Here is a 24,620-nt window from a genome sequence, read left to right on the forward strand (position 1 = left end):
TTTCAGTAAAATCGGAGATTGCAATAAATCAGATAGCGAGCAGCGATCTCACAGACGCTCGGCGTGTTGGATCTGATCAATAGGCTGCTTGCCAATATTCTGCAGCTACAGTAACACTGATGGCCTGGAGCAGATGTCTAAGGTGATTTGTGTGTCGGCTCCATTTTTAGGAAGCTTAAATAAACAGCTTTCATTCAATTTATGAGGAACATCAACAAAACAGACGTCATGTACGGAGTTATGGAGGCATCTGAGCAGGAATAACCAGTTACTTCAAATGCCCACAGAACTATGTCTCCTACGCAGGACCCCTCCAAGAGTCCGAACAGAAGACAATTAAGAGAGTCTTCCACTTTAGAAGATCCAAGCAGTCCAAGTAATGACAGGGTCAGCCATTCTTGAGAATTGGTAGCATTAAAAAAGAACCTGTCGCATTAAATTTGCAGTCTGATCTGTAAGCAGCATGTTAGGTAGGTTTTTGGGAAGAGATTCAGTATAACTTGCATTTTCGATATTAAAATCCTGTTCACTCTTGGCTTCGAGGTCCAGCGGGTGGTCCAAATCAGTGATTCACAGCTAGGTCTAAGTGAACGCTCATACATGGAATGATGTCAATCATTAAAGGGGTGGTCTGGGACTTTTACACTTATGGTTTATCCGTAGGATAAGTAATAAATATCTGACTGATGGGGGTGCGACACCTCGCACCTTCGCCGATCAGCTGTTACTGGTGCCAGCGGTGGCCGGAAGTGCTCATTTGTGGAGTTGAACAGCACAGACCTGTCACCTGTAAAGTGGTTGCAGCCGGGCAGACGGCCATGACCAAAACACAGTTGATGAAATTAAGCAGCTCCGCAAAGGACCACTTCCTGCCGATTGGCTGGGGTGCCGGGTGTCGCACGCCCACCGATCAGATATTGATGTTCTATCGTAAGGATAGGACATCAATGTAAAAGTCCTGGACAAACCCTTTAAGAAAAACTGCCTAGCGGACACCTTAAAGGGTTTTTTTGCACTTTCAAGAAAATGGATTGCAAACGCTAAAATACGTAAAATAAAAGAGAGCAAGTGCTCACCCTCCCCGGGTCCAGCGTCAGCTCCTTTTCTCTACTGCAGTCTCTGTGTTTTGGCTTTAGAGGCGACATGACCGCTGTAGCTAATTACTGAGCTCGGGGGCTCATGCTGTCTACCTGGGTACAGACACTGATCTCATGGCCACAGCGGTGATCCGTGCTGTTGACGTGACGTCACTGCTGCAGCCAAAACACAGAGATCTGAGCAGCTGGCGCTGGACCTGGAGAGGGCGAGTAAAAGTTCTGTTTGTAATTTTTGGTATCTTAAAGTATTTTCAACTTTTTGGGGTTCATTTTCCTTAAAGTGGAAAACCCCTTTAATCATTAAGTTACACTTCATTTCTTGCCATATAGCTGTATATTAATCTGCTCCCCGTCTTCTGCTCTATAGTATCACGTCTGTGCATTGAACAGAATTTTCCAGGTGGTCGGTTCGGTCTAAAGGGAACCTGTAAGCGGATTTACGCTGCCTGAACCACAGGCAGCATGAATGACACAGAGGTTGCATGCAGCGTTGCAGAGAAAACATACTTGTGAGAGCCCGGCCAGGGACTATGCATCTTTGATGACTCGTCCGAGGCCAGTACTCGGTGGCTTCTCAATGCTTCGCTCCCCTAAACTGACAGGTCTCTCTCTATGTACGTACATTAGAAGAGACCTGTCAGTCATAGGAAACAGGGCGGGCAGAAGCAGCTGTTGTTGGCCTTGAGCTAGTCATATGAAAACCAAAGTCCCTGGCAGGCTGCATTAACTCGGCCAGAGACTGATGCATGCCTGTGGTTTGGGGCAAGCAGTTAGGCTAAGTGCCCACGAAGCAGAAATGCTGCAGATTTTACATGCGTTTTTCCTGCCAGGTAGAAGCGTAAGTGAAGCAGTTTTGCATGCGGGTTATCAAGCGTTTTTCCAAACGATTTTAGCATCACTTGGAAAAGTGCTTGACAACTTGGTCACACTATATAAATCCATGCAACAGGCATGGATTTATATAGTGTGACCAAGTAATAGTTAAAAAAAAATAAGAATGGTAAAAAATAAAGATTATACTTACCTTCTGATGTCCCCCGGTCTTTTCTCCCCTGCGTTCGGTCTCTTGCACTGCTCGCGGTGGTGTGAAAGGACCTTTCATGACATCATTTAGTCATGTGACAGGTCACGCGACCGCCGACGTCAGCGGTCGCGTGACCTGTCATATGACTAAATGACGTCATGGAAGGTCCTTTTAGACCATCGCAAGCCGCCCAACACACCGGACGCATCGCTGAGAAGGCCAGGGGCCATCGGAAGGGGAATATAATCTTCATTTTTTATTTTAATTTTTTTTTTTTTTTACAGGTACTATGGTACCCGGGTTTGGAGGAGAGTCTCCTCTTCTCCAAACCCGGGTAGCATCCGCACATTGAATCGCTTAATATCCGCATGTGTACATGTAGTCATGCGGATATTAAGCGATTCAATGCAAGTCAATGGCGGCAATTACGCTGCGTGTCCGCAAAATTAATGGACATGCTGCGTATTTTTCCGCAATGATAATCCGCAGCGGAAATTTCCGCAGCATGTGCATAGCACATGCGGATTATCATTGGGGACCATGGGGCACTTATTACCAAGCGTTTTCACTGAGGAAATTCCGCGGCAAAAACGCTTGAAAAACGCATAGTGGGCAAGCAGGCTTATCATTGAAGGCTCCAAAAGCGATACTCTTTTCTTTAGAGGGTTGCCTTAATGGAGGAACAATCCCTCATCATAGAAATGTCACTCCAAGGAACGGTTGGACACCTGATTATTTCGCTACATGGGGAGACATTTCTCCATAAATTACATCCATAGGTCTCGAAAACACATCCATGCACCCTCTTGGGTTAGAGTGAGAACTTCGCCGTGTCCTTGGAGGCAGTAATTCTGATCATCATTTCCTTGTGTCTTAGTGACAGCGGGACAATCCTATAGATTATATTGACACAACACTAATAGGTAATGAAGATAAAGTACAACCTACTCCACCCTGACGTCTGCAGCCAAGGGTGGTCCATGGTATCGTCTACTAATTGTACTTTAATTTCTAAATAAAATGTGTCACGTGCAGAAGAGAAGACAAATAAAACACATTGTGATTGACCCTAGAGTTTCTCCAACACACAAAGTGTCACTCTCATCAAGGTAGAGGACTTTCCAGGAGATGGTATCAGGTTTTTGTAATTCAGGGTCAGTTTTCAAGTCTATCTCCTCCAAATCCAACAAGGAAGTGCCCTGCACTAGTGGTAACCACCCTCTTATCACAGGAGAGAAGTAAATATTGGCATAGGGAAAGGAGAGGCTCATAGTGTTACCTCACACAGAATTAATCCTGACAACTGAAGGGCTGACAAACACTGCAATTAAAGGGATTGTCCATGGTGCCCTGGTATATTCCGAAATTGAAAAGGGGAAGACGTCATAGTAGTATATATATTGTACCTCACTGGTTCGAAAGATGACCCGATAGTTATACTGGGGTCCACTTTCCTTTGCATCTTCTAATTTTTCTCTCCGGATACTCACAGCCACCGGACCAAGATTGTCATCAGACCCAAAGTAATTCCAGTGCTCTGAAAAAAAAAGAAAATCCAGGAGAAGTTTTATACAATGAATTTACAATCTCTCTCATTTCCAATCTAAAGAAATATTCGCTTATAGAAGGATTCGTCATATATCAATGGATAGACTGAAAAATGTCACAAAGAAAACAAGGCTATGTTCATATGCAGGTTTTTTTGCGGCATTTTTTATGCAAATTAAAAACTGCTTTTTATCAGTACCAATAAGAACGATGAGATCTCAGGAATATCATGCACAAGCTTAGTTTTTTTCCCCTGACTGAATTTGAGAACTGTGGTGTTTCTGAAATCTGCAGCATATCTATTCTTTCAGTGTTTTTTTTTCACCCATAGAAAACAATGAGAAAGTGAAAAAACAAAGAAAAAAATAAAAAGGAACAAAAAAAGGTTTTCCGCTGCATTTATAGCAAATAAAACTAGCTTTATTAAAAAAAGTTTTGGTTAAAGTTTTGGTTGCAGAAAAAAGATGCAGCAAAAATGCTGTGTGTGAACATAGACCTAATGCATGTAATAATATATGGCCCTCCGAAAATACGAGAAGGTGCTCGAGTAGGGCGCCGATCCATATAGATGTTAAATTCGGCAATCAAAAAGGATATGAAGAACAGCAGAATTTTATTGAAATAATCCAAAACATCCAGAATAATTTTAACGTTTTGGTTCTATACCTGGTCCTTCATCAGAAAGAGGCAGTGAGGGAGGAGTGATCCAGTGGTTAAGTGCACTTTATTGGTTCTACGCCACAATGGAACTCACTGGCCGGTGTATTGGACCGGATTCAGCAGATTCTAGTAAGCAAACCTCTTAAATGAAAAAAAGGTTGTTTGCCTACTAACCTGATACACCGGCCAGCGAGTCCCTATGTGATATATACTCGATAAAGAGCACTTAACCAACTGGATCACTCCTCCCTCGCTGCCTCTTTCTGACGAAGGTCCAAGTAAAGTACCGAAACGTTACAATGTCTGTTATAAAATTTGATCATTATTAGCACCTGAAGTTTTTTATTTTTACCTTTTTTTCCTTTACTATTGAATTCTGATTAACAGTAATACATTTATAAAAACACTAAATAGCTAATATATTAACCTTATACAATGTAACTCCCCCCAACGTACAGCACATCATCAATCATGTTCTACATGCACTGGGACAGGGCTTGGTTTCTAAACCACAGAGTACGCGGTCCTGGAGCTCGGAGGATCGCAGAGTCAGCAAAACTCCAATCCCAACAATTTATGCTACGTAATCAGGTGCCAAACATTAGGTGGTCCGAAACGGTGAAGTGCAGCAAAGAGGCAGGCATCACGGGTAGTGTTGAGCATTCCGATACTGAAATATCGGGTATCGGCCGATATTCGCGGTATCGGAATTCCGATACTTAATTCCGATACTATTGCAATATCGTATACCGGAATCGGAAGTTCCCATAATGCAATGAGACATTTTCATTTTATTCAGCCAATGAGGATCCTAAGAAGTGTGGGCACATCCTGTTAGGCATGTAGGCATCTTAACTAATGGCATGGCTGTGATTGGCTGCTGAAATGATGTCATGATGCACTATAAAAGCCACCGCCGCCATTTTGAGCTCACTCTGCTGTGAATTCAGTTAGGGATAGGACGCTGTTGTTCTGAGGGACAGTTTTAGCTACCTATTTGCTCTATACTGCTTTACCCAAGCTACTTTCTAAATCACTGTGCCTTGCAGTGCTAGTGCACAGTTCCCTGTGCTGTTCACCGCTATCTGCAAGGTCTGTGTGTGTGAGTGCAGCTCACCCTGTAGTGTGTGCTTCAGCCACGTCTGGTTGTAGTGCACTCAGTGTGTGTCACTGCCTCATACATTGTCCTTTTTTGCCAATTCATAATTTTTCCTGATATCTCCTATTAGTGTGGTGGTTCCATCTGTATTCAGCTAAATTGGTTCCAAACACACTATATAGGAGTAGATAGAGAAATTTTTTTCCGTCTTGCAGCACTAGTGCACAGTGCTCTGCATCTGTACTGTTCACCGCTGTCTGCAAGGTCTGGTGTGTGAGTGCAGCTCACCCTGTAGTGTGCGCTTCAACCCCGTCTGGTTGTAGTGCACTCAGTGTGTGTCACTGCCTCATACATTGTCCTTTATTGCCAATTCATAATTTTTCCTGATATCTCCTATTAGTGTGGTGGTTCCATCTGTATTCAGCTAAATTGGTTCCAAACACACTATATAGGAGTAGATAGAGAAATTTTTTTCCGTCTTGCAGCACTAGTGCACAGTGCTCTGCATCTGTACTGTTCACCGCTGTCTGCAAGGTCTGGTGTGTGAGTGCAGCTCACCCTGTAGTGTGTGCTTCAACCCCGTCTGGTTGTAGTGCACTCAGTGTGTGTCACTGCCTCATACATTGTCCTTTATTGCCAATTCATAATTTTTCCTGATATCTCCTATTAGTGTGGTGGTTCCATCTGTATTCAGCTAAATTGGTTCCAAACACACTATATAGGAGTAGATAGAGAATTTTTTTTCCGTCTTGCAGCACTAGTGCACAGTGCTCTGCATCTGTACTGTTCACCGCTGTCTGCAAGGTCTGGTGTGTGAGTGCAGCTCACCCTGTAGTGTGTGCTTCAACCCCGTCTGGTTGTAGTGCACTCAGTGTGTGTCACTGCCTCATACATTGTCCTTTATTGCCAATTCATAATTTTTCCTGATATCTCCTATTAGTGTGGTGGTTCCATCTGTATTCAGCTAAATTGGTTCCAAACACACTATATAGGAGTAGATAGAGAATTTTTTTTCCGTCTTGCAGCACTAGTGCACAGTGCTCTGCATCTGTACTGTTCACCGCTGTCTGCAAGGTCTGGTGTGTGAGTGCAGCTCACCCTGTAGTGTGTGCTTCAACCCTGTCTGGTTGTAGTGCACTCAGTGTGTGTCACTGCCTCATACATTGTCCTTTATTGCCAATTCATAATTTTTCCTGATATCTCCTATTAGTGTGGTGGTTCCATCCATATTCAGCTAAATTGGTTCCAAACACACTATATAGGAGTAGATAGAGGAGCCTTTCTGCAGCATTGGGCCCTGCAGCCCCAGCCAGATTAGTATTAGCCTATTTTTTGCAGCCTCATCTATTGCATTGTAGGTTACCTTCCTACATTGTAATAGCTACAAAAAGTTTGTGATACTATCGTTATTACATCTTTAGGCACATCCAGTGTCTTTTTGTGACAAAAAAAACCTAAATAAAGTTCACCAAACACTCCACTTTACAGTTGTGTAGGCCACATTAGCTCATATTAAAGTCTAGTCCACACTTTATAAAATTAGTGTTTCTTATACCTGTTAGCAGCTGTTCAGGAATAAGCACACTAAGCCCTTAGTACTTTTCTGCCTATCTTTATCAGTCTACCAAGATGAAGAAGGCAGGGAGTAAGGCATGTGGTCGTGGTCGTGGGCGTGGAGTTTCTGCAGGGAGAGGACGTGAGGATTCTGTGCCTGCAGGGAGAGGACGTGGGGATTCTGTGCCTGCTGCGGGCACCAGTGACTCAGCATCCCCCAGTTTTACCAGGGAACAGTCCTTTATGCGCAGCTTTGTAGGAGCTAGCCGTACCCCACTGCTGCGCGAGGACCAAATTGAAGCCGTTGTCGGATGGATGGCAGCTAACGCATCGACTTCAATTAGTTCCAGATCCTCTCAGGTCCTGAGCACTGAAGAGCACCCATCTGTCTCTTCACCACCTGCCAAATTGCCCAGGCAGTCAGAGAGCCCTGGACAGGAGCCATCTCTACTTCTGTTCTCTGAATCTCTTGGCTTGGAAAGAGGGGGCCAGCCAAGCAGAATTCGAGAATTTGAAGAAGAGGTAGTATGCAGTGATGCGCAACCGTTTTGTCTCTCTGAATCTGAAGAGGCGGGTGGGCCAGTGCCTATGGTCAGCAGCACACCTCAGTACGCATCTGATGATGAGACTCAGGTGCCACTTTCTGGTGCGTACTGTGCTGTCGAGACTACCCAGGAGAAGCAGTTGTTTGAAGAGGGTGGTGTAGATGATGAGGTCCTTGACCCATCATGGCGTGAGGGACAGGAAGGTGGTGGGAGCAGCTCTGAGGAAGAGATTCCCCGAACGGCCCAAAAAGGAGGGAGAGGGAGGGGGCAGACTTGGTTGCCTGTAGCCTCCACTTCGGCACCCATTAGGAGCATGGCTCTTCCAAAATCCAAAGCGGGCGCTCCCAAGACTTGCAGTGCCTGGTCCTTTTTTGACACAGTTGCAGATGACATTTGCTTTGTCAAATGCAAGCTGTGTAATCAGAAGGTGAAAAGAGGGAAAAGTGTCAGCAACCTCAATACCACAAATATGTGGAAACATGTGCGGACCAAGCACGTGGTGGAGTTACACAAACACACTGAAGACCTAGGCCAACCTACAGCGCCACCTACCACCTCTTCAGCTCGTGTTGTAGCCTCTTCCTCCAGCTCACACACAGCTGGTTCGGCTTCCTCACAGGATCGCCATGGAAGAATCTCTGGCACTGTTGTACAGAGACACAGTGTAATTCCACCCACAGCACCACTTTCCCAGTCATCCTCACACTCCCAGGCCAGTCTACAGCCATCGTTAGCACAGGCATGGGAGAAAAGGCGCCCATACTCGGCAAACCACCCCCGAGCACAGGCTCTGAATGCTGGCATTGCTAAACTACTGGCCCTTGAAATGCTATCATTCAGGCTGGTGGAGACTGACACATTCCGTAACTTTATGGCATTGGCAGTCCCACAATACAACGTGCCCAGCCGCTTTTATTTCAGCAGGCAAGCCGTCCCTGCCCTGCAACATCATGTGGAGGGAAAAATTAAACATGCGCTACAAAACGCCGTCAGTAGCAAGGTCCACCTGACCACTGATGCGTGGACCAGTAAGCATGGACAGGGACGATACCTTTCCCTCACTGCCCATTGGGTAAATGTTGTGGAGCCGGGTACAGATCTTGAGAGTGGCGCTGTACGTGTTCTGCCAACTCCAAGGATTGCAGGAATCCAGTCTGTACACATTGACTCCTCCTCATACTCCAGTTCCTCTGAATCAGCGCTGCAGGAGCCGTCACGGTCTACCTCCACATCGACCCGTGAACGGTTACCTGTTATGATGACCGATATGAGCACAGCCGTGGCCAAACGTCAACAGGCCGTATTAAAATTAATTTCTTTGGGGAATCGAAGCCACACAGCGCAGGAGCTCTGGAATGCCATCAAGCAGCAGAGTGACGTGTGGTTTGTGCCAGCGAATCTCCAGCCAGGCATGGTAGTGTGTGACAATGGCCGAAATCTGGTGGCAGCTCTGGGCCTAGGCAACCTCACTCACATCCCATGTCTGGCACATGTGCTCAACTTGGTCGTGCAGAGTTTTTTGAGGGACTATCCGGATCTTGATGCACTGCTTCACAAGGTCCGCATAGAGTGCGCTCACTTGCGGCGTTCCAGCAATGCAAGATCACGCATTGCAGCTCTGCAGCGCCGATTATGTCTTCCGGAACATCGCATCATATGTGACCTACCCACCAGGTGGAATTCAACGTTACATATGTTGGAGAGGTTGTGTGAGCAGCAGGCAGCAGTAATGGAGTACCAGCTGTAGCAGGCGCAAACAAGTCGCAGTGCGCGCCGTTCACACTTCACCACCACTGAGTGGGCCTCTATGAAGGACATTTGCCACGTTTTGCGTGCCTTCGATTATTCCACGCGGATGGCGAGTGCAGATGATGCACTAGTCAGCATGACTATCCCCCTTATCTGCCTGCTTGAAAAAACACTGCAAGCACTAAGGGACGAGGTTTTGGAAGAGGTGGAGGATGAGGAGTCACAAATGCCATCTGCTTCTCTACAGTCTGCGCAATGTGGTTCCTCACAAAGGCCTAGGCAGGGGACACTTTGTGAGGAGGATGAGGAGGAGTCAATGGATGAGGAAGACATCTGTCCAGAGGAGGGAGGTACACAATGCTCTAGTAGTCAGTATCTAGAGCGAGGGTGGGGTGATGCAGAGCAGGCAGAGATCACGCCTCAAGCAGGGGACAGCGTTTCTTGGCCAGTTGGCAGTCTGCAGCACATGGTTGATTTCATGCTGCAGTGCCTCAGAAACGACCGCCGCATCGCCCACATTCTCAACACGGCTGATTATTGGGTGTCCACCCTCCTAGATCCTCGCTACCGGGACAACTTACAAAGCCTCATAACACCATTGAACCGGGAGCGTAAAATGCGGGAGTACCAAGACGCACTGGTGCATTCCATCATGTTCTCCATTCCAACCGAGAGCAGTGCTGCTAGTGCTTTACAAAGCAGCTCAGTGCGTCGAGGCAGTGGAGGAAGCTCTGCACAAAGAGGGAGCAGAAGCAGCGCCTCAGCACAAGGCAAGACCAGTATGGCCGAAATGTGGCAAAGTTTTGTGTCCCCGCCGCCACAAATGTCTACACCATCACAGACAGCTCCAGTCAGCAGGAGGCAACGTTTCCGTCAGATGGTGACAGACTACATGTCTTGCCCTCTTAGTGTACTCCCAGACGGCTCTTCTCCCTTCAAGTTTTGGGTCTGTAAGCTGGATACATGGCCAGAGCTTAGTCAGTATGCACTGGAGGTGCTAGCTTGCCCTGCTGCTAGTGTATTATCGGAACGCGTCTTTAGTGCCGCAGGTGGTGTACTAACAGACCGTCGCATGCGACTATCCTCCGATAACGTTGACCGGCTTACTTTTCTCAAAATGAACAAGGCCTGGATCTCTCATGAATTTGCCAGTCCTCTTCCAGAATAAATAATTGGTTGGCAACAGTATCCAGGTCTCCTGTTCTGTTCATGTTTCTACCACCTGAACTGTAATCCCTGAGCTCCAACACCGCCAGTTGGCGCTCGGAAGTGCCGTCTGCACAGTCAACACTTGCTGCCGTGTTATTGGGGTTCAGTAACGTCAGCTGTTCTCCTGCTGTGCGGACGGCAATTTCTCCTGATTTGTCCACATCCACTGTACTACACATTTTAAAGTTGCTCCAATTACTCCTCTGGCTCCTCTGTTTTCATTCTTATCCCTGGGCTCCAGCACCGCCAGTTGGCGCTCGGAAGTGCTGTCTGCACAGTCAACACTTGCTACCATGTTATTGGGGTTCAGTAACGTCAGCTGTTCTCCTGCTGTGCGGACGGCAATTTCTCCTGCTTTGTCCAAATCCACTGTACTACACATTTTAAAGTTGCTCGAATTACACCTCTGGCTCCTCTGTTTTCATTCTTATCCCTGGGCTCCAGCACCGCCAGTTGGCGCTCGGAAGTGCTGTCTGCACAGTCAACACTTGCTACCATGTTATTGGGGTTCAGTAACGTCAGCTGTTCCCCTGCTGTGCGGACGGCAATTTCTCCTGCTCTGTCCACATTCTCACTACTACAGATTTTAAAGTTGCTCCAATTACACCTCTGGCTCCTCTGTTTTCATTCTTATCCCTGGGCTCCAGCACCGCCAGTTGGCGCTCGGAAGTGCTGTCTGCACAGTCAACACTTGCTACCATGTTATTGGGGTTCAGTAACGTCAGCTGTTCCCCTGCTGTGCGGACGGCAATTTCTCCTGCTCTGTCCACATTCTCACTACTACAGATTTTAAAGTTGCTCCAATTACACCTCTGGCTCCTCTGTTTTCATTCTTATCCCTGGGCTCCAGCACCGCCAGTTGGCGCTCGGAAGTGCCGTCTGCACAGTCAACACTTGCTGCCGTGTTATTGGGGTTCAGTAACGTCAGCTGTTCTCCTGCTGTGCGGACGGCAATTTCTCCTGATTTGTCCACATCCACTGTACTACACATTTTAAAGTTGCTCCAATTACTCCTCTGGCTCCTCTGTTTTCATTCTTATCCCTGGGCTCCAGCACCGCCAGTTGGCGCTCGGAAGTGCCGTCTGCACAGTCAACACTTGCTGCCGTGTTATTGGGGTTCAGTAACGTCAGCTGTTCTCCTGCTGTGCGGACGGCAATTTCTCCTGATTTGTCCACATCCACTGTACTACACATTTTAAAGTTGCTCCAATTACTCCTCTGGCTCCTCTGTTTTCATTCTTATCCCTGGGCTCCAGCACCGCCAGTTGGCGCTCGGAAGTGCCGTCTGCACAGTCAACACTTGCTGCCGTGTTATTGGGGTTCAGTAACGTCAGCTGTTCTCCTGCTGTGCGGACGGCAATTTCTCCTGATTTGTCCACATCCACTGTACTACACATTTTAAAGTTGCTCCAATTACTCCTCTGGCTCCTCTGTTTTCATTCTTATCCCTGGGCTCTAGCACCGCCAGTTGGCGCTCGGAAGTGCCGTCTGCACAGTCAACACTTGCTGCCGTGTTATTGGGGTTCAGTAACGTCAGCTGTTCCCCTGCTGTGCGGACGGCAATTTCTCCTGCTCTGTCCACATTCTCACTACTACAGATTTTAAAGTTGCTCCAATTACACCTCTGGCTCCTCTGTTTTCAGTATTATCCCTGAGCTCCAACACCGCCAGTTGGCGCTCGGAAGTGCCGTCTGCACAGTCAACACTTGCTGCCGTGTTATTGGGGTTCAGTAACGTCAGCTGTTCTCCTGCTGTGCGGACGGCAATTTCTCCTGATTTGTCCACATCCACTGTACTACACATTTTAAAGTTGCTCGAATTACACCTCTGGCTCCTCTGTTTTCATTCTTATCCCTGGGCTCCAGCACCGCCAGTTGGCGCTCGGAAGTGCCGTCTGCACAGTCAACACTTGCTGCCGTGTTATTGGGGTTCAGTAACGTCAGCTGTTCCCCTGCTGTGCGGACGGCAATTTCTCCTGCTCTGTCCACATTCTCACTACTACAGATTTTAAAGTTGCTCCAATTACACCTCTGGCTCCTCTGTTTTCATTCTTATCCCTGGGCTCCAGCACCGCCAGTTGGCGCTCGGAAGTGCTGTCTGCACAGTCAACACTTGCTACCATGTTATTGGGGTTCAGTAACGTCAGCTGTTCCCCTGCTGTGCGGACGGCAATTTCTCCTGCTCTGTCCACATTCTCACTACTACAGATTTTAAAGTTGCTCCAATTACACCTCTGGCTCCTCTGTTTTCAGTATTATCCCTGAGCTCCAACACCGCCAGTTGGCGCACGGAAGTGCCGTCTGCACAGTCAACACTTGCTGCCGTGTTATTGGGGTTCAGTAACGTCAGCTGTTCTCCTGCTGTGCGGACGGCAATTTCTCCTGCTTTGTCCACATCCACTGTACTACACATTTTAAAGTTGCTCGAATTACACCTCTGGCTCCTCTGTTTTCATTCTTATCCCTGGGCTCCAGCACCGCCAGTTGGCGCTCGGAAGTGCCGTCTGCACAGTCAACACTTGCTGCCGTGTTATTGGGGTTCAGTAACGTCAGCTGTTCCCCTGCTGTGCGGACGGCAATTTCTCCTGCTCTGTCCACATTCTCACTACTACAGATTTTAAAGTTGCTCGAATTACACCTCTGGCTCCTCTGTTTTCATTCTTATCCCTGGGCTCCAGCACCGCCAGTTGGCGCTCGGAAGTGCCGTCTGCACAGTCAACACTTGCTGCGGTGTTATTGGGGTTCGGTAACGTCAGCTGTTCCCCTGCTGTGTTCACGGCAATTTCTCCTGCTCTGTCCATATTCACTGTGCTACTTATTTAAAACTTGCTCCAATTACACCTCTGGCTCCTCCGTTTTTAGTATTTACCCTGGGCTCCAATACCGCTAGTTGCTGCTCAGAAGTGCCGTCTGCACAGTCAACGCTTGCTCCAGTGTTATTGGGATTCAGTAACGTCAGCTGATCCCCAGCTGTGTGTCCGGCAAATTCTCCTGCTTTGTCCACATCCACTGTAGTACGGATTTAAAACCTCCTCCAAATACACCTCTGGCTCTTCTGTTTTTAGTATTTACCCTGGGCTCCAGCACCGCCAGCTGGTTCTCGGCAGTTCCATTGGCTCTTGTACCTTCTGCTACCCATCCGGGTTCCAGTACCGTCAGCTGGTCCTCGGTAGTTCCATTTGCTCTTGTATCTTCTGCTACCCATCCGGGTTCCAGTACCGTCAGCTGGTTCTCGGCAGTGTCTTTGGCACGGGTACTCCCTCCTGCCCAGCCTGGTTCCAGCACGCCAGCTGTTTCCGGGTAGTGTCAACGTCACTTTGCCTCCAATGCGTTGTCCTGTCGTGTTGCGGTCGGGTTAGCCGACTCTATGGTGCCTGCAGTTTAGGTGACTCCTATGTGGGCTGCGGGATCTGGCAATGAAGGCTGGTTCCATAGTGCCAATAGGACAAGCACCCTCTGTAGGACTGTGGGTTTTGGTAACTGCGGCCGGCTCGCGGCCTTGAACTTTTTTTTTACATGGGTACCTTCTGCTACCCATCCGGGTTCCAGTACCGTCAGCTGGTTCTCGGCAGTGCCTTTGGATTAGGTGCCTCCTTCTCGGTATCCAAGTTCCACCAACGTCTGCTGGTCCTTGGTAGTGCTTTCTGGCACAGGTACCTCCTGCTTAGTAACCGAGTTCCAGTAACATCAGCTGGTCCTCGGTAGTTCCATTGGCTCTTGTACCTTCTGCTACCCATCCGGGTTCCAGTACCGTCAGCTGGTCCTCGGTAGTTCCATTTGCTCTTGTATCTTCTGCTACCCATCCGGGTTCCAGTACCGTCAGCTGGTTCTCGGCAGTGTCTTTGGCACGGGTACTCCCTCCTGCCCAGCCTGGTTCCAGCACGCCAGCTGTTTCCGGGTAGTGTCAACGTCACTTTGCCTCCAATGCGTTGTCCTGTCGTGTTGCGGTCGGGTTAGCCGACTCTATGGTGCCTGCAGTTTAGGTGACTCCTATGTGGGCTGCGGGATCTGGCAATGAAGGCTGGTTCCATAGTGCCAATAGGACAAGCACCCTCTGTAGGACTGTGGGTTTTGGTAACTGCGGCCGGCTCGCGGCCTTGAACTTTTTTTTTACATGGGTACCTTCTGCTACCCATCCGGGTTCCAGTACCGTCAGCTGGTTCTCGGCAGTGCCTTTGGATTAGGTGCCTCCTTCTCGGTATCCAAGTTCCACCAACGTCTGCTGGTCCTTGGTAGTGCTTTCTGGCACAGGTACCTCCTGCTTAGTAACCGAGTTCCAGTAACATCAGCTGGTCCTCGGTAGTTCCATTGGCTCTTGTACCTTCTGCTACCCATCCGGGTTCCAGTACCGTCAGCTGGTCCTCGGTAGTTCCATTTGCTCTTGTATCTTCTGCTACCCATCCGGGTTCCAGTACCGTCAGCTGGTTCTCGGCAGTGTCTTTGGCATGGGTACTTCCTCCTGCCCAGCCTGGTTCCAGCACGCCAGCTGTTTCCGGGTAGTGTCAACGTCACTTTGCCTCCAATGCGTTGTCCTGTCGTGTTGCGGTCGGGTTAGCCGACTCTATGGTGCCTGCAGTTTAGGTGACTCCTATGTGGGCTGCGGGATCTGGCAATGAAGGCTGGTTCCATAGTGCCAATAGGACAAGCACCCTCTGTAGGACTGTGGGTTTTGGTAACTGCGGCCGGCTCGCGGCCTTGAACTTTTTTTTTACATGGGTACCTTCTGCTACCCATCCGGGTTCCAGTACCGTCAGCTGGTTCTCGGCAGTGCCTTTGGATTAGGTGCCTCCTTCTCGGTATCCAAGTTCCACCAACGTCTGCTGGTCCTTGGTAGTGCTTTCTGGCACAGGTACCTCCTGCTTAGTAACCGAGTTCCAGTAACATCAGCTGGTCCTCGGTAGTTCCATTGGCTCTTGTACCTTCTGCTACCCATCCGGGTTCCAGTACCGTCAGCTGGTCCTCGGTAGTTCCATTTGCTCTTGTATCTTCTGCTACCCATCCGGGTTCCAGTACCGTCAGCTGGTTCTCGGCAGTGTCTTTGGCACGGATACTTCCTCCTGCCCAGCCTGGTTCCAGCACGCCAGCTGTTTCCGGGTAGTGTCAACGTCACTTTGCCTCCAATGCGTTGTCCTGTCGTGTTGCGGTCGGGTTAGCCGACTCTATGGTGCCTGCAGTTTAGGTGACAAATATGTGGGCTGCGGGATCTGGCAATGAAGGCTGGTTCCATAGTGCCAATAGGACAAGCACCCTCTGTAGGACTGTGGGTTTTGGTAACTGCGGCCGGCTCGCGGCCTTGAACTTTTTTTTTACATGGGTACCTTCTGCTACCCATCCGGGTTCCAGTACCGTCAGCTGGTTCTCGGCAGTGCCTTTGGATTAGGTGCCTCCTTCTCGGTATCCAAGTTCCACCAACGTCTGCTGGTCCTTGGTAGTGCTTTCTGGCACAGGTACCTCCTGCTTAGTAACCGAGTTCCAGTAACATCAGCTGGTCCTCGGTAGTTCCATTGGCTCTTGTACCTTCTGCTACCCATCCGGGTTCCAGTACCGTCAGCTGGTCCTCGGTAGTTCCATTTGCTCTTGTATCTTCTGCTACCCATCCGGGTTCCAGTACCGTCAGCTGGTTCTCGGCAGTGTCTTTGGCACGGGTACTCCCTCCTGCCCAGCCTGGTTCCAGCACGCCAGCTGTTTCCGGGTAGTGTCAACGTCACTTTGCCTCCAATGCGTTGTCCTGTCGTGTTGCGGTCGGGTTAGCCGACTCTATGGTGCCTGCAGTTTAGGTGACTCCTATGTGGGCTGCGGGATCTGGCAATGAAGGCTGGTTCCATAGTGCCAATAGGACAAGCACCCTCTGTAGGACTGTGGGTTTTGGTAACTGCGGCCGGCTCGCGGCCTTGAACTTTTTTTTTACATGGGTACCTTCTGCTACCCATCCGGGTTCCAGTACCGTCAGCTGGTTCTCGGCAGTGCCTTTGGATTAGGTGCCTCCTTCTCGGTATCCAAGTTCCACCAACGTCTGCTGGTCCTTGGTAGTGCTTTCTGGCACAGGTACCTCCTGCTTAGTAACCGAGTTCCAGTAACATCAGCTGGTCCTCGGTAGTTCCATTGGCTCTTGTACCTTCTGCTACCCATCCGGGTTCCAGTAACATCAGCTGGTCCTCGGTAGTTCCATTGGCTCTTGTACCTTCTGCTACCCATCCGGGTTCCAGTACCGTCAGCTGGTTCTCGGCAGTGCCTTTGGATTAGGTGCCTCCTTCTCGGTATCCAAGTTCCACCAACGTCTGCTGGTCCTTGGTAGTGCTTTCTGGCACAGGTACCTCCTGCTTAGTAACCGAGTTCCAGTAACATCAGCTGGTCCTCGGTAGTTCCATTGGCTCTTGTACCTTCTGCTATCCATCCGGGTTCCAGTACCGTCAGCTGGTCCTCGGTAGTTCCTCAGCTTTCTTGTACCTTCTGCTACATTTCCAAGTTCAAGCTTTTTGAAATGGTTCTTGGTAATCACTCTGGATCTCCCTGACGAGGACCCTGAAGACGAGGACCCTGAAGACCAACCCTAAGAAGACGAGGACCCCGAAGACAATGACCCTGAAGACGAGGACCCTGAAGACCACCCCGAAGAAGACGAGGACCCTGAAGACCACCCCGAAGAAGACGAGGACCCTGAAGACCACCCCGAAGAAGACGAGGACCCCGAAGACGAGGACCCAGAAGACCAACCCGAAGAAGACGAGGACCCCGAAGACGAGGACCCCCGAAGACGACGACCCTGAAGACCACCCCGAAGAAGACCAAGAAGATGACCCTGAAGAAGTTGACCAAGAAGACAAAGAAGAGAAGACAAGCACCAAGATACAGAAAAACAAGAGACAGAAAACCAAGAAGCAGAAATACAAGAAGCTGCAGAACAAAAAGCGGAAGAACATTAAGCATAAGACTAAAAATCAGAGCAAAAGATAATATCTAAATTATAAGCAGAAGATGACTAAGCAGTGTATGGGGGTGAGTCCGTTCCTCCTCGTGGTGCCCCTGGAAAAGACCTGCTGCTGCAGGCCAAACTGAACGCGGACAAATCCTGTTGTAAATCTTTTGTGACGGGCAGAACGAAAGGTGTAATGTCCAACCTTTTATAGATAACAACTACAGGAATGCCTGTCACAAATAAGAATATGATGAAGAAGAAGAATATGAAGAAGATGAAGAAGTAGAATATGAAGAATGTAAAAAAAAGAATAATACGAAGAAGGTGAAGAAGAAGAAGGTGAAGAAGAAGTGGATGAAAAAGATGCTGAGGATGATGAAGGAGAAAGTGTGGGAGAAGTAAAAAAGAAGGTGAAGAGCATGGAAGTAGTGAAACATAAATATCTGACAAAATATAAAAATACTTAACATAGTTAATATTTCCGTAACTCAGAACATAATAAAAAAATATTAATTCCTGCTATTCCATTTGACTGGGCTAAACCTCTATGCCTTTATTGTCTCCCCCACCTCCCCCAATACATTCTACATTATTCTTAGTTGTTTTCCTTCATGTAGAAATAACCTACAAGGAAAGAAAGGGTTTATTTTAATTCCGATATTTATGTCCCATTGACTTGCATTGGTTTCCGGTATCGGAATCGGCGATATCCGATACTTTTTCGGTATCGGTCCGATCCAATCCGATCCGATATTTCCCGATATCGGAAGGTATCGCTCAACACTAATCACGGGAAATGGCATTTTCAGCAAAACTATCGACCTGTCCTCTTTCCAAAAGCCCAATAGAACAGTATGGGCAAATGTCAGATGCAAGTATAAAAAAAAAACTCCTCTCCCTTGCCAAAACTTTTTACGTCTAGCAGATGTAGAGCATTTTTTCCCTAGGGGAATCTTACGGTACATGGTTTTGCTACAAATGCTTCTTGGAAAAAAGAAAAAACAAACCTGTAATATAACACTGGATAATTTCAATCACTTTGCCATGCAATCTAATATGTAATTATCCGTATGTAATTACTAAAAACATTACTAAATAATATGCTTGGCATTAGCTGAGGCAGTGAGATATGTGGAAGCAGGGGCTAATAAATGTGTATCCGGCTCTGTTCATAATTTGTTTAAAAAAGAAAATATCTAAATATTTTATTCCCCAGAATCCTTTGTATTAAAATATGACTATTTTGCAATACACTAAAAATTTAAGACTAGGTGACACATTACCAGGACATGCTTGAAGGATACATTTGGGGTATTTATAAAGAACATTTAATGGTAAATTTATATAAAAATATAGTGTGAATATAGCCTGAATGAGTTATTTAAAGGGAATCTGTAGGATCATCCTTTTTAACTTCTCTATACAGAGATATAGGTAATAGAAAGTTGAGTAAAATGACACCTTGATATCTGTGATCTGATGTCTTATTCCAGAGAAATCCACATTCTACTTAATATGTAAATGAGCTTCTAAGATCTATGGGCCGGCCATAGATCTCCCCGAGAATCTGCCTCCAGAGATTATTTTTAATAAAAGGAATCGTTACCAGTGTGAGACATGTAGTGACTGACCGTCTCCTGATCTCACTGCAGAGCTGTGAGTGATTATAACAGTACGGCAGAGCTGAGATTTGTCTTTCTACAAACACTTCTGCAGCTGCATCTCTACTCTTCTATTCTCCGTTCTGCTGCAGAGCGATTCTGAACTACTACAAAGTAGTCATTCAGACAGCAGTTTTTTTTATGTACAAAAAAAATAAAAACAAAAAAAGACCAATTATTTTGATCAGACTCTTATCAGAGTGTAATCCGAGCGTCATCAGTCTCTCTCTTACATGGAGAGAGGAAAGAAAAAAAAAAAAAAAAAGCTTCTACACCATCTCCTATGTGGCAAGCCATGAAAATCAAACTGCACTCAGTTGTCATCCAAATACTGTCACATTTTTTCACGGACCCACAGACTTGCATTGCCAATTCTGATTCGACACTTGGATCAAAATCGGACATGTCTTCATGATTTTGCAAGGACCATTTGGTCTGAGGAAAATGTCGGACATGTGACTGGCCCAATAGACTATCACAGGCACAAATTCTACCTGTGAAAAACACAGATTGCACTTATAAGCGAAAAATGGACGTCTGAATGAGGCCTAATACACTACAGCAGAGTTGAACTTTATCTCATTAGAAGTACATTTGTACTGTGCTATCAACATTGCTGTATTGCCCTTCCCCTCATACTGGCTGCTGTGAAATTGAAACTGACAGCACTATTACAGGACAACTGCATCTGCAAATGTGTTTGTAATGAGACAAAGCTCAGCTCTGCTGTACTGTATTAGTTATAATCAAACTCAGTTCTGCAGTGAGTTCAGGAGAGCAGACTGTCAGTCATTACACGTCACACACTGATTACTCCCCCTTTTGATTAAAATGAGCTCTGGAGGCAGATTCTCATGGAGATCTATGTCCGGCCCATAGATCTTAACAGCTCATTTACATATTAAGAAAAATGTGGATTTCTCTGGAATAAGACATCGGATCGTAGATATCAAGGTATCATTTTATTCAGCTTTCTATTACCTATATGCTTATATAGACGGCTTAAGGTGATTTATCATATCAACAGATTTCCTTTTAAAAAAACAATAAAAAAAATATTGGGATATAGATATATCTATATCTATCTATATAAAGTGTGTGTGTGTGTATGTGTATATATATATATATATATATATATATATATATATACATACACATGGTGTCAGTGGTAATTAATAAACAGTACTCATAATTATGGATAGGAATTATGAAAATTGCTAAGAAAACCACATTATATTTTGCAGAGGATGAAATGGCATGAAAACTGGCAATACATAGCAGCAGTGTCAGCCCATTCAAATGGTGAAAATAAAAAAAACAATAAGCATGAAATATGGTAAAAAAATAAATATAACAAATATGGTATTTTCACCTAATGCATAAACATGATTTTGCCATGTGTGAAAAAAGTTAAAAAGGTTAATTAATCTAATCAAATAATAGAATAATAGTCAATTTAACAGAACAGGTTTTAGCACGCACAGGCCAGCAGCCCTTTTTCTGCATAGATGAATTTACAACAAAGGGCAAAACTCCAGCAAGTAGCCTAGGGCTAGCAAACCAAATTAAATGTCACACCGACTGTTTTATTAATACTTTATAGGTCACCTCATTAACTAAAAGTTTGATCTTAGCGGCTATGGCGTATTCAGCGCAACCTTCCACTTACAACATGAGCCAACATGCTATAAGTATCTAAACCACATGGAAAAAGCATTAATTCTTTATTAGTGGTATATAGATGATCTTTTCGTTTTTTTGCAATGGTTCTGATTGGAGTTGAGAAAAACAATTTGCAGGAGCCTGTAATTACAATAAAACTACAATCATGCCATCATTATGATAATCAATTAAATGAAATAGCAAAAGTCTGAATTTAATTGTGAAACCCGGGAACATTTTAATTTTTTTTTATTTTTAGGAAGACATAAATCTTAATAAACCAACAGTGATTTATAGAAGGAATAAGGATAAATAAAAAAAAAATGACAGGGGAGGCAAATAACACTGGTTCCTGTAACGACTGCAGCTTACCCTTTGTAATATATGCAAGTATAAAGTTTTTCCACTAGGAGCAGATTAAAAAAACACAGAGTTGAATTTTTAATACAATTTTCCCATATGGTAAAATATAAACATAAGACCTCGGCAATCCTATTTTAACGTGGATCTTCAGTAATGAGGACAGAAAAAAGCGGCACTCCCCAATCTGTAAAAAATAGTCCATTATTTCATAGTCAGGGACATAGACGTGGTGTGCAGAAAGCGCAGGGAGCGTGAAGGAAGACAGATATTTTACGTTGTGCCAACGCTTCTACGGGTCCAGAACAAGGGAAATTATGTCCCTGAGCCATACTGGGCAACCTACAAAACCCGACGTGGAGCACAGCAGAGGGCAGCGGACCGAGGTGAAGGAAGCAGAGCCCAGGATAGCTGTGTGACACCTATGCACTATTCGAATACCCACCCTCAATATTCTGAGCGTTTTTGTCACTTTTTAGACCTCCATTTATAAAATATTGCTTTTTTTTTTTCTCTTTCTTCTTAGCACTTTTAAAAAACACATTTTATTCAGCATTATTGTTTTTTTGTTTAAAAAGGAAGTCATCTTCAAATAACCATTTGCTTAAATCAAGTTTTTGTGTTACTTAGAGTTTTTCAACTTTTCTGGCAATGCTTTTATTAATGTGTATGTACTACAATCTATATGGAAAATCCAAAAAAAAATAGTAATCTTGCCATTTTCACACTGGCCAGTAGGTCTTGTTTAGACTCCAAATACCGATTTCAGGAAACAACATATGTACATGGCCCGAATGAACAGACTCTGGCATATTGTTTTCCATTGACGCACCCAAGACTGTGTGCCAAGGTCCTTGTAGAGGGAGAAAGAGCTGTGACATCATCTATTGGGATTGGTGGATCTTGTGTTATCAGCTAGAGTTATTACCAGCCTCTGCTGATAAAGAAACTGCTGAAAAAAATCTCCCTAAAAAGACTAGGAGTCTATAAAAGCCCCAGTGGACACTGAAACTTGCAAGATTAGTTAATAAAGATAGTCATATAAAAAAGGCAAAATTTGTTAATTCTTTTTAAAATTAAATTTAAACAATATCCTGATCTAATATTAATGGCTTAGCCTAAGAAACAGTAATCAATAGAGTTGAAGATTTGCAGGACCCTGGTCTGGCACAATCAGCAGATATGGTGCATGTGTCCTCTCTAAGGAAAGGGCCAGATACACGATGCCTGCCGAGTGTGCACATGTCCCGTCACGTGTCTATCGCTCATCTCCCAATGAGGGAGTAAGCAGCGCCCGAGAACCACCATCAGGGCCAGAGGGAAACCTCTCTGGTTTAACACATCCTGAATTCAGATAAGAATCCTCATGGGAACCTTTAAATACTGTACTTTCTACACAGACTACACATTCTATAGACATTTCTAACAGCATCTGATTATTTAATTAAAAATATAGTGAAATAAAGGCATTTAAAGGGAACTTGTCACCCCAAAACTGCCTAAAATACCCAATATTTATGTATCTGCAGTTTCCAAAGGGGAGACCAAATACTGAGGGTGATGGAGGAGATGCTGCCGATTCAAGCAGAAATGTCTCCGTCTTGTTCTCTCCTTGTCTGGCTTGACTGAGGACAGAAAACGTCATGATAAACCTGGCTAAAATCTTGCCCATTCGATCTATTTCTGGGGCGTGCGCAGTGAAGCTGGGTGGTCCCACCCTGGCTAATGACCAAATCTAGAGCCTTTCAGAAGGGAGAAGTTTTTTCTTTGTAGACAATGCTATTCGTAAGTAGCCACCTTTTGCTTTGATGACTGCTTTGCACACTCTTGGCATTCTCTTGATGAGCTTCAAGAGGTAGTCACCGGAAATGGTTTTCACTTCACAGGTGTGCCCTGTCAGGTTTAATAAGTGGGATTTCTTGCCTCATAAATGGAGTTGGGACCATCAGTTGTGTTGTGCAGAAGTCCGGTGGATACACAGCCGATAGTCCTACTGAATAGACGGTTAGAATTTGTATTATGGCAAGAAAAAAGCAGCCAAGTAAAGAAAAACGAGTGGCCATCATTACTTTAAGAAATGAAGGTCAGTCAGTCCGAAAAATTGGGCAAACTTTGAAAGTGTCCCCAGTTGAAGTTGCAAAAACCATCAAACGCTACAAAGAAACTGGCTCACATGAGGACTGCCCCAGGAAAGGAAGACCAAGAGTCACCTCTGCTTCTGAGGTTAAGTTTATCCGAGTCACCAGCCTCAGAAATCGCAGGTTAACAGCAGCTCAGTTTAGAGACCAGGTCAATGCCACACAGAGTTCTAGCAGCAGACACATCTCTACAACAACTGTCAAGAGGAGACTTTGTGCAGCAGGCCTTCATGGTAAAATAGCTGATAGGAAACCACTGCTAAGGACAGGCAACAAGCAGAAGAGACTTGTTTGAGCTAAAGAACACAAGGAATGGACATTAGACCAGTGGAAATCTGTGCTTTGGTCTGATATGTCTAAATTTGAGATCTTTGGTTCCAACCACCGTGTCTTTGTGCGACGCAGAAAAGGTGAACGGATGGACTCTACATGCCTGGTTCCCACCGTGAAGCATGGAGGAGGAGGTGTGATGGTGTGGGGGTGCTTTGCTGCTGAGACTGTTGGGGATTTATTCAAAATTGAAGGCATACTGAACCAGCATGGCTACCACAGCATCTTGCAGCGGCACGCTATTCCATCCAGTTTGCTTTTAGTTGGACCATCATTTATTTTTCAACAGGACAATGACCCCAAACACACCTCCAGGCTGTGTAAGGGCTATTTGACCAAGAATGAGAGTGATGGGGTGCTACGCCAGATGACCTGGCCTCCACAGTCACCAGACCTGAACCCAATCGAGATGGTTTGGGGTGAGCTGGACCGCAGAGTGAAGGCAAAAGGGCCAACAAGTGCTAAGCATCTCTGGGAACTCCTTCAAGATTGTTGGAAGACCATTTCCGGTGACTACCTCTTGAAGCTCATCAAGAGAATGCCAAGAGTGTGCAAAGCAGTCATCAAAGCAAAAGGTGGCTACTTTGAAGAACCTAGAATATAAGACATATTTTCAGTTGTTTCACACTTTTTTGTTAAGTATATAATTCCACATGTGTTAATTCATAGTTTTGATGCCTTCAGTATGAATGTACAATTTTCATAGTCAAGAAAATACAGAAAAATCTTTAAATGAGAAGGTGGGTCCAAAATTTTGGTCTGTACTGTATATGCAATAATGAGAATAGAGAACGCTGGGGATGAAAAAGCATTTAAGGAAAATGGAACAAAAGCTCTTAAGAACACTTCTGTGTCCACACAGTGAGATGTTGATAGGTCAAAGAGATTATCATCAAGTTATTTAAAATAACTAGAGAGGAGCAAAAAAAAAAAATTCACAGAACCCTGGTCCAGTGGCCACGTTGGTAGTCCGCGGCAGCCGAACCAGAGCCATGCGAACCTCCTACCACCTGCCGGCATCCTGGGCGGCTCTTCTGATTAGTAGGACGTGCCCCAGTCTCCTCCCGAT

General features: G+C 45.9%; 1 protein-coding gene across 7 annotated transcripts in view; it reads right to left on the reverse strand.

The window, feature by feature from the left end:
* Positions 1 to 24,620, reverse strand: part of SIPA1L1 (signal induced proliferation associated 1 like 1) — a 251,854-nt gene that overhangs the window by 83,108 nt on the left and 144,126 nt on the right. For all 7 annotated transcript variants that reach the window (XM_073638885.1, XM_073638884.1, XM_073638886.1 and 4 more), the window contains exon 4: positions 3,528 to 3,658. In XM_073638885.1, coding sequence (XP_073494986.1) covers positions 3,528 to 3,658 — 131 coding nt within the window. The remainder of the gene's footprint in view (positions 1 to 3,527; positions 3,659 to 24,620) is intronic.

This window comes from Phyllobates terribilis, unplaced genomic scaffold (genome assembly GCF_046119375.1).
Source record: "Phyllobates terribilis strain yellow unplaced genomic scaffold, ASM4611937v1 Scaffold_7__3_contigs__length_470593459, whole genome shotgun sequence".
NCBI lineage: Eukaryota > Metazoa > Chordata > Amphibia > Anura > Dendrobatidae > Phyllobates > Phyllobates terribilis.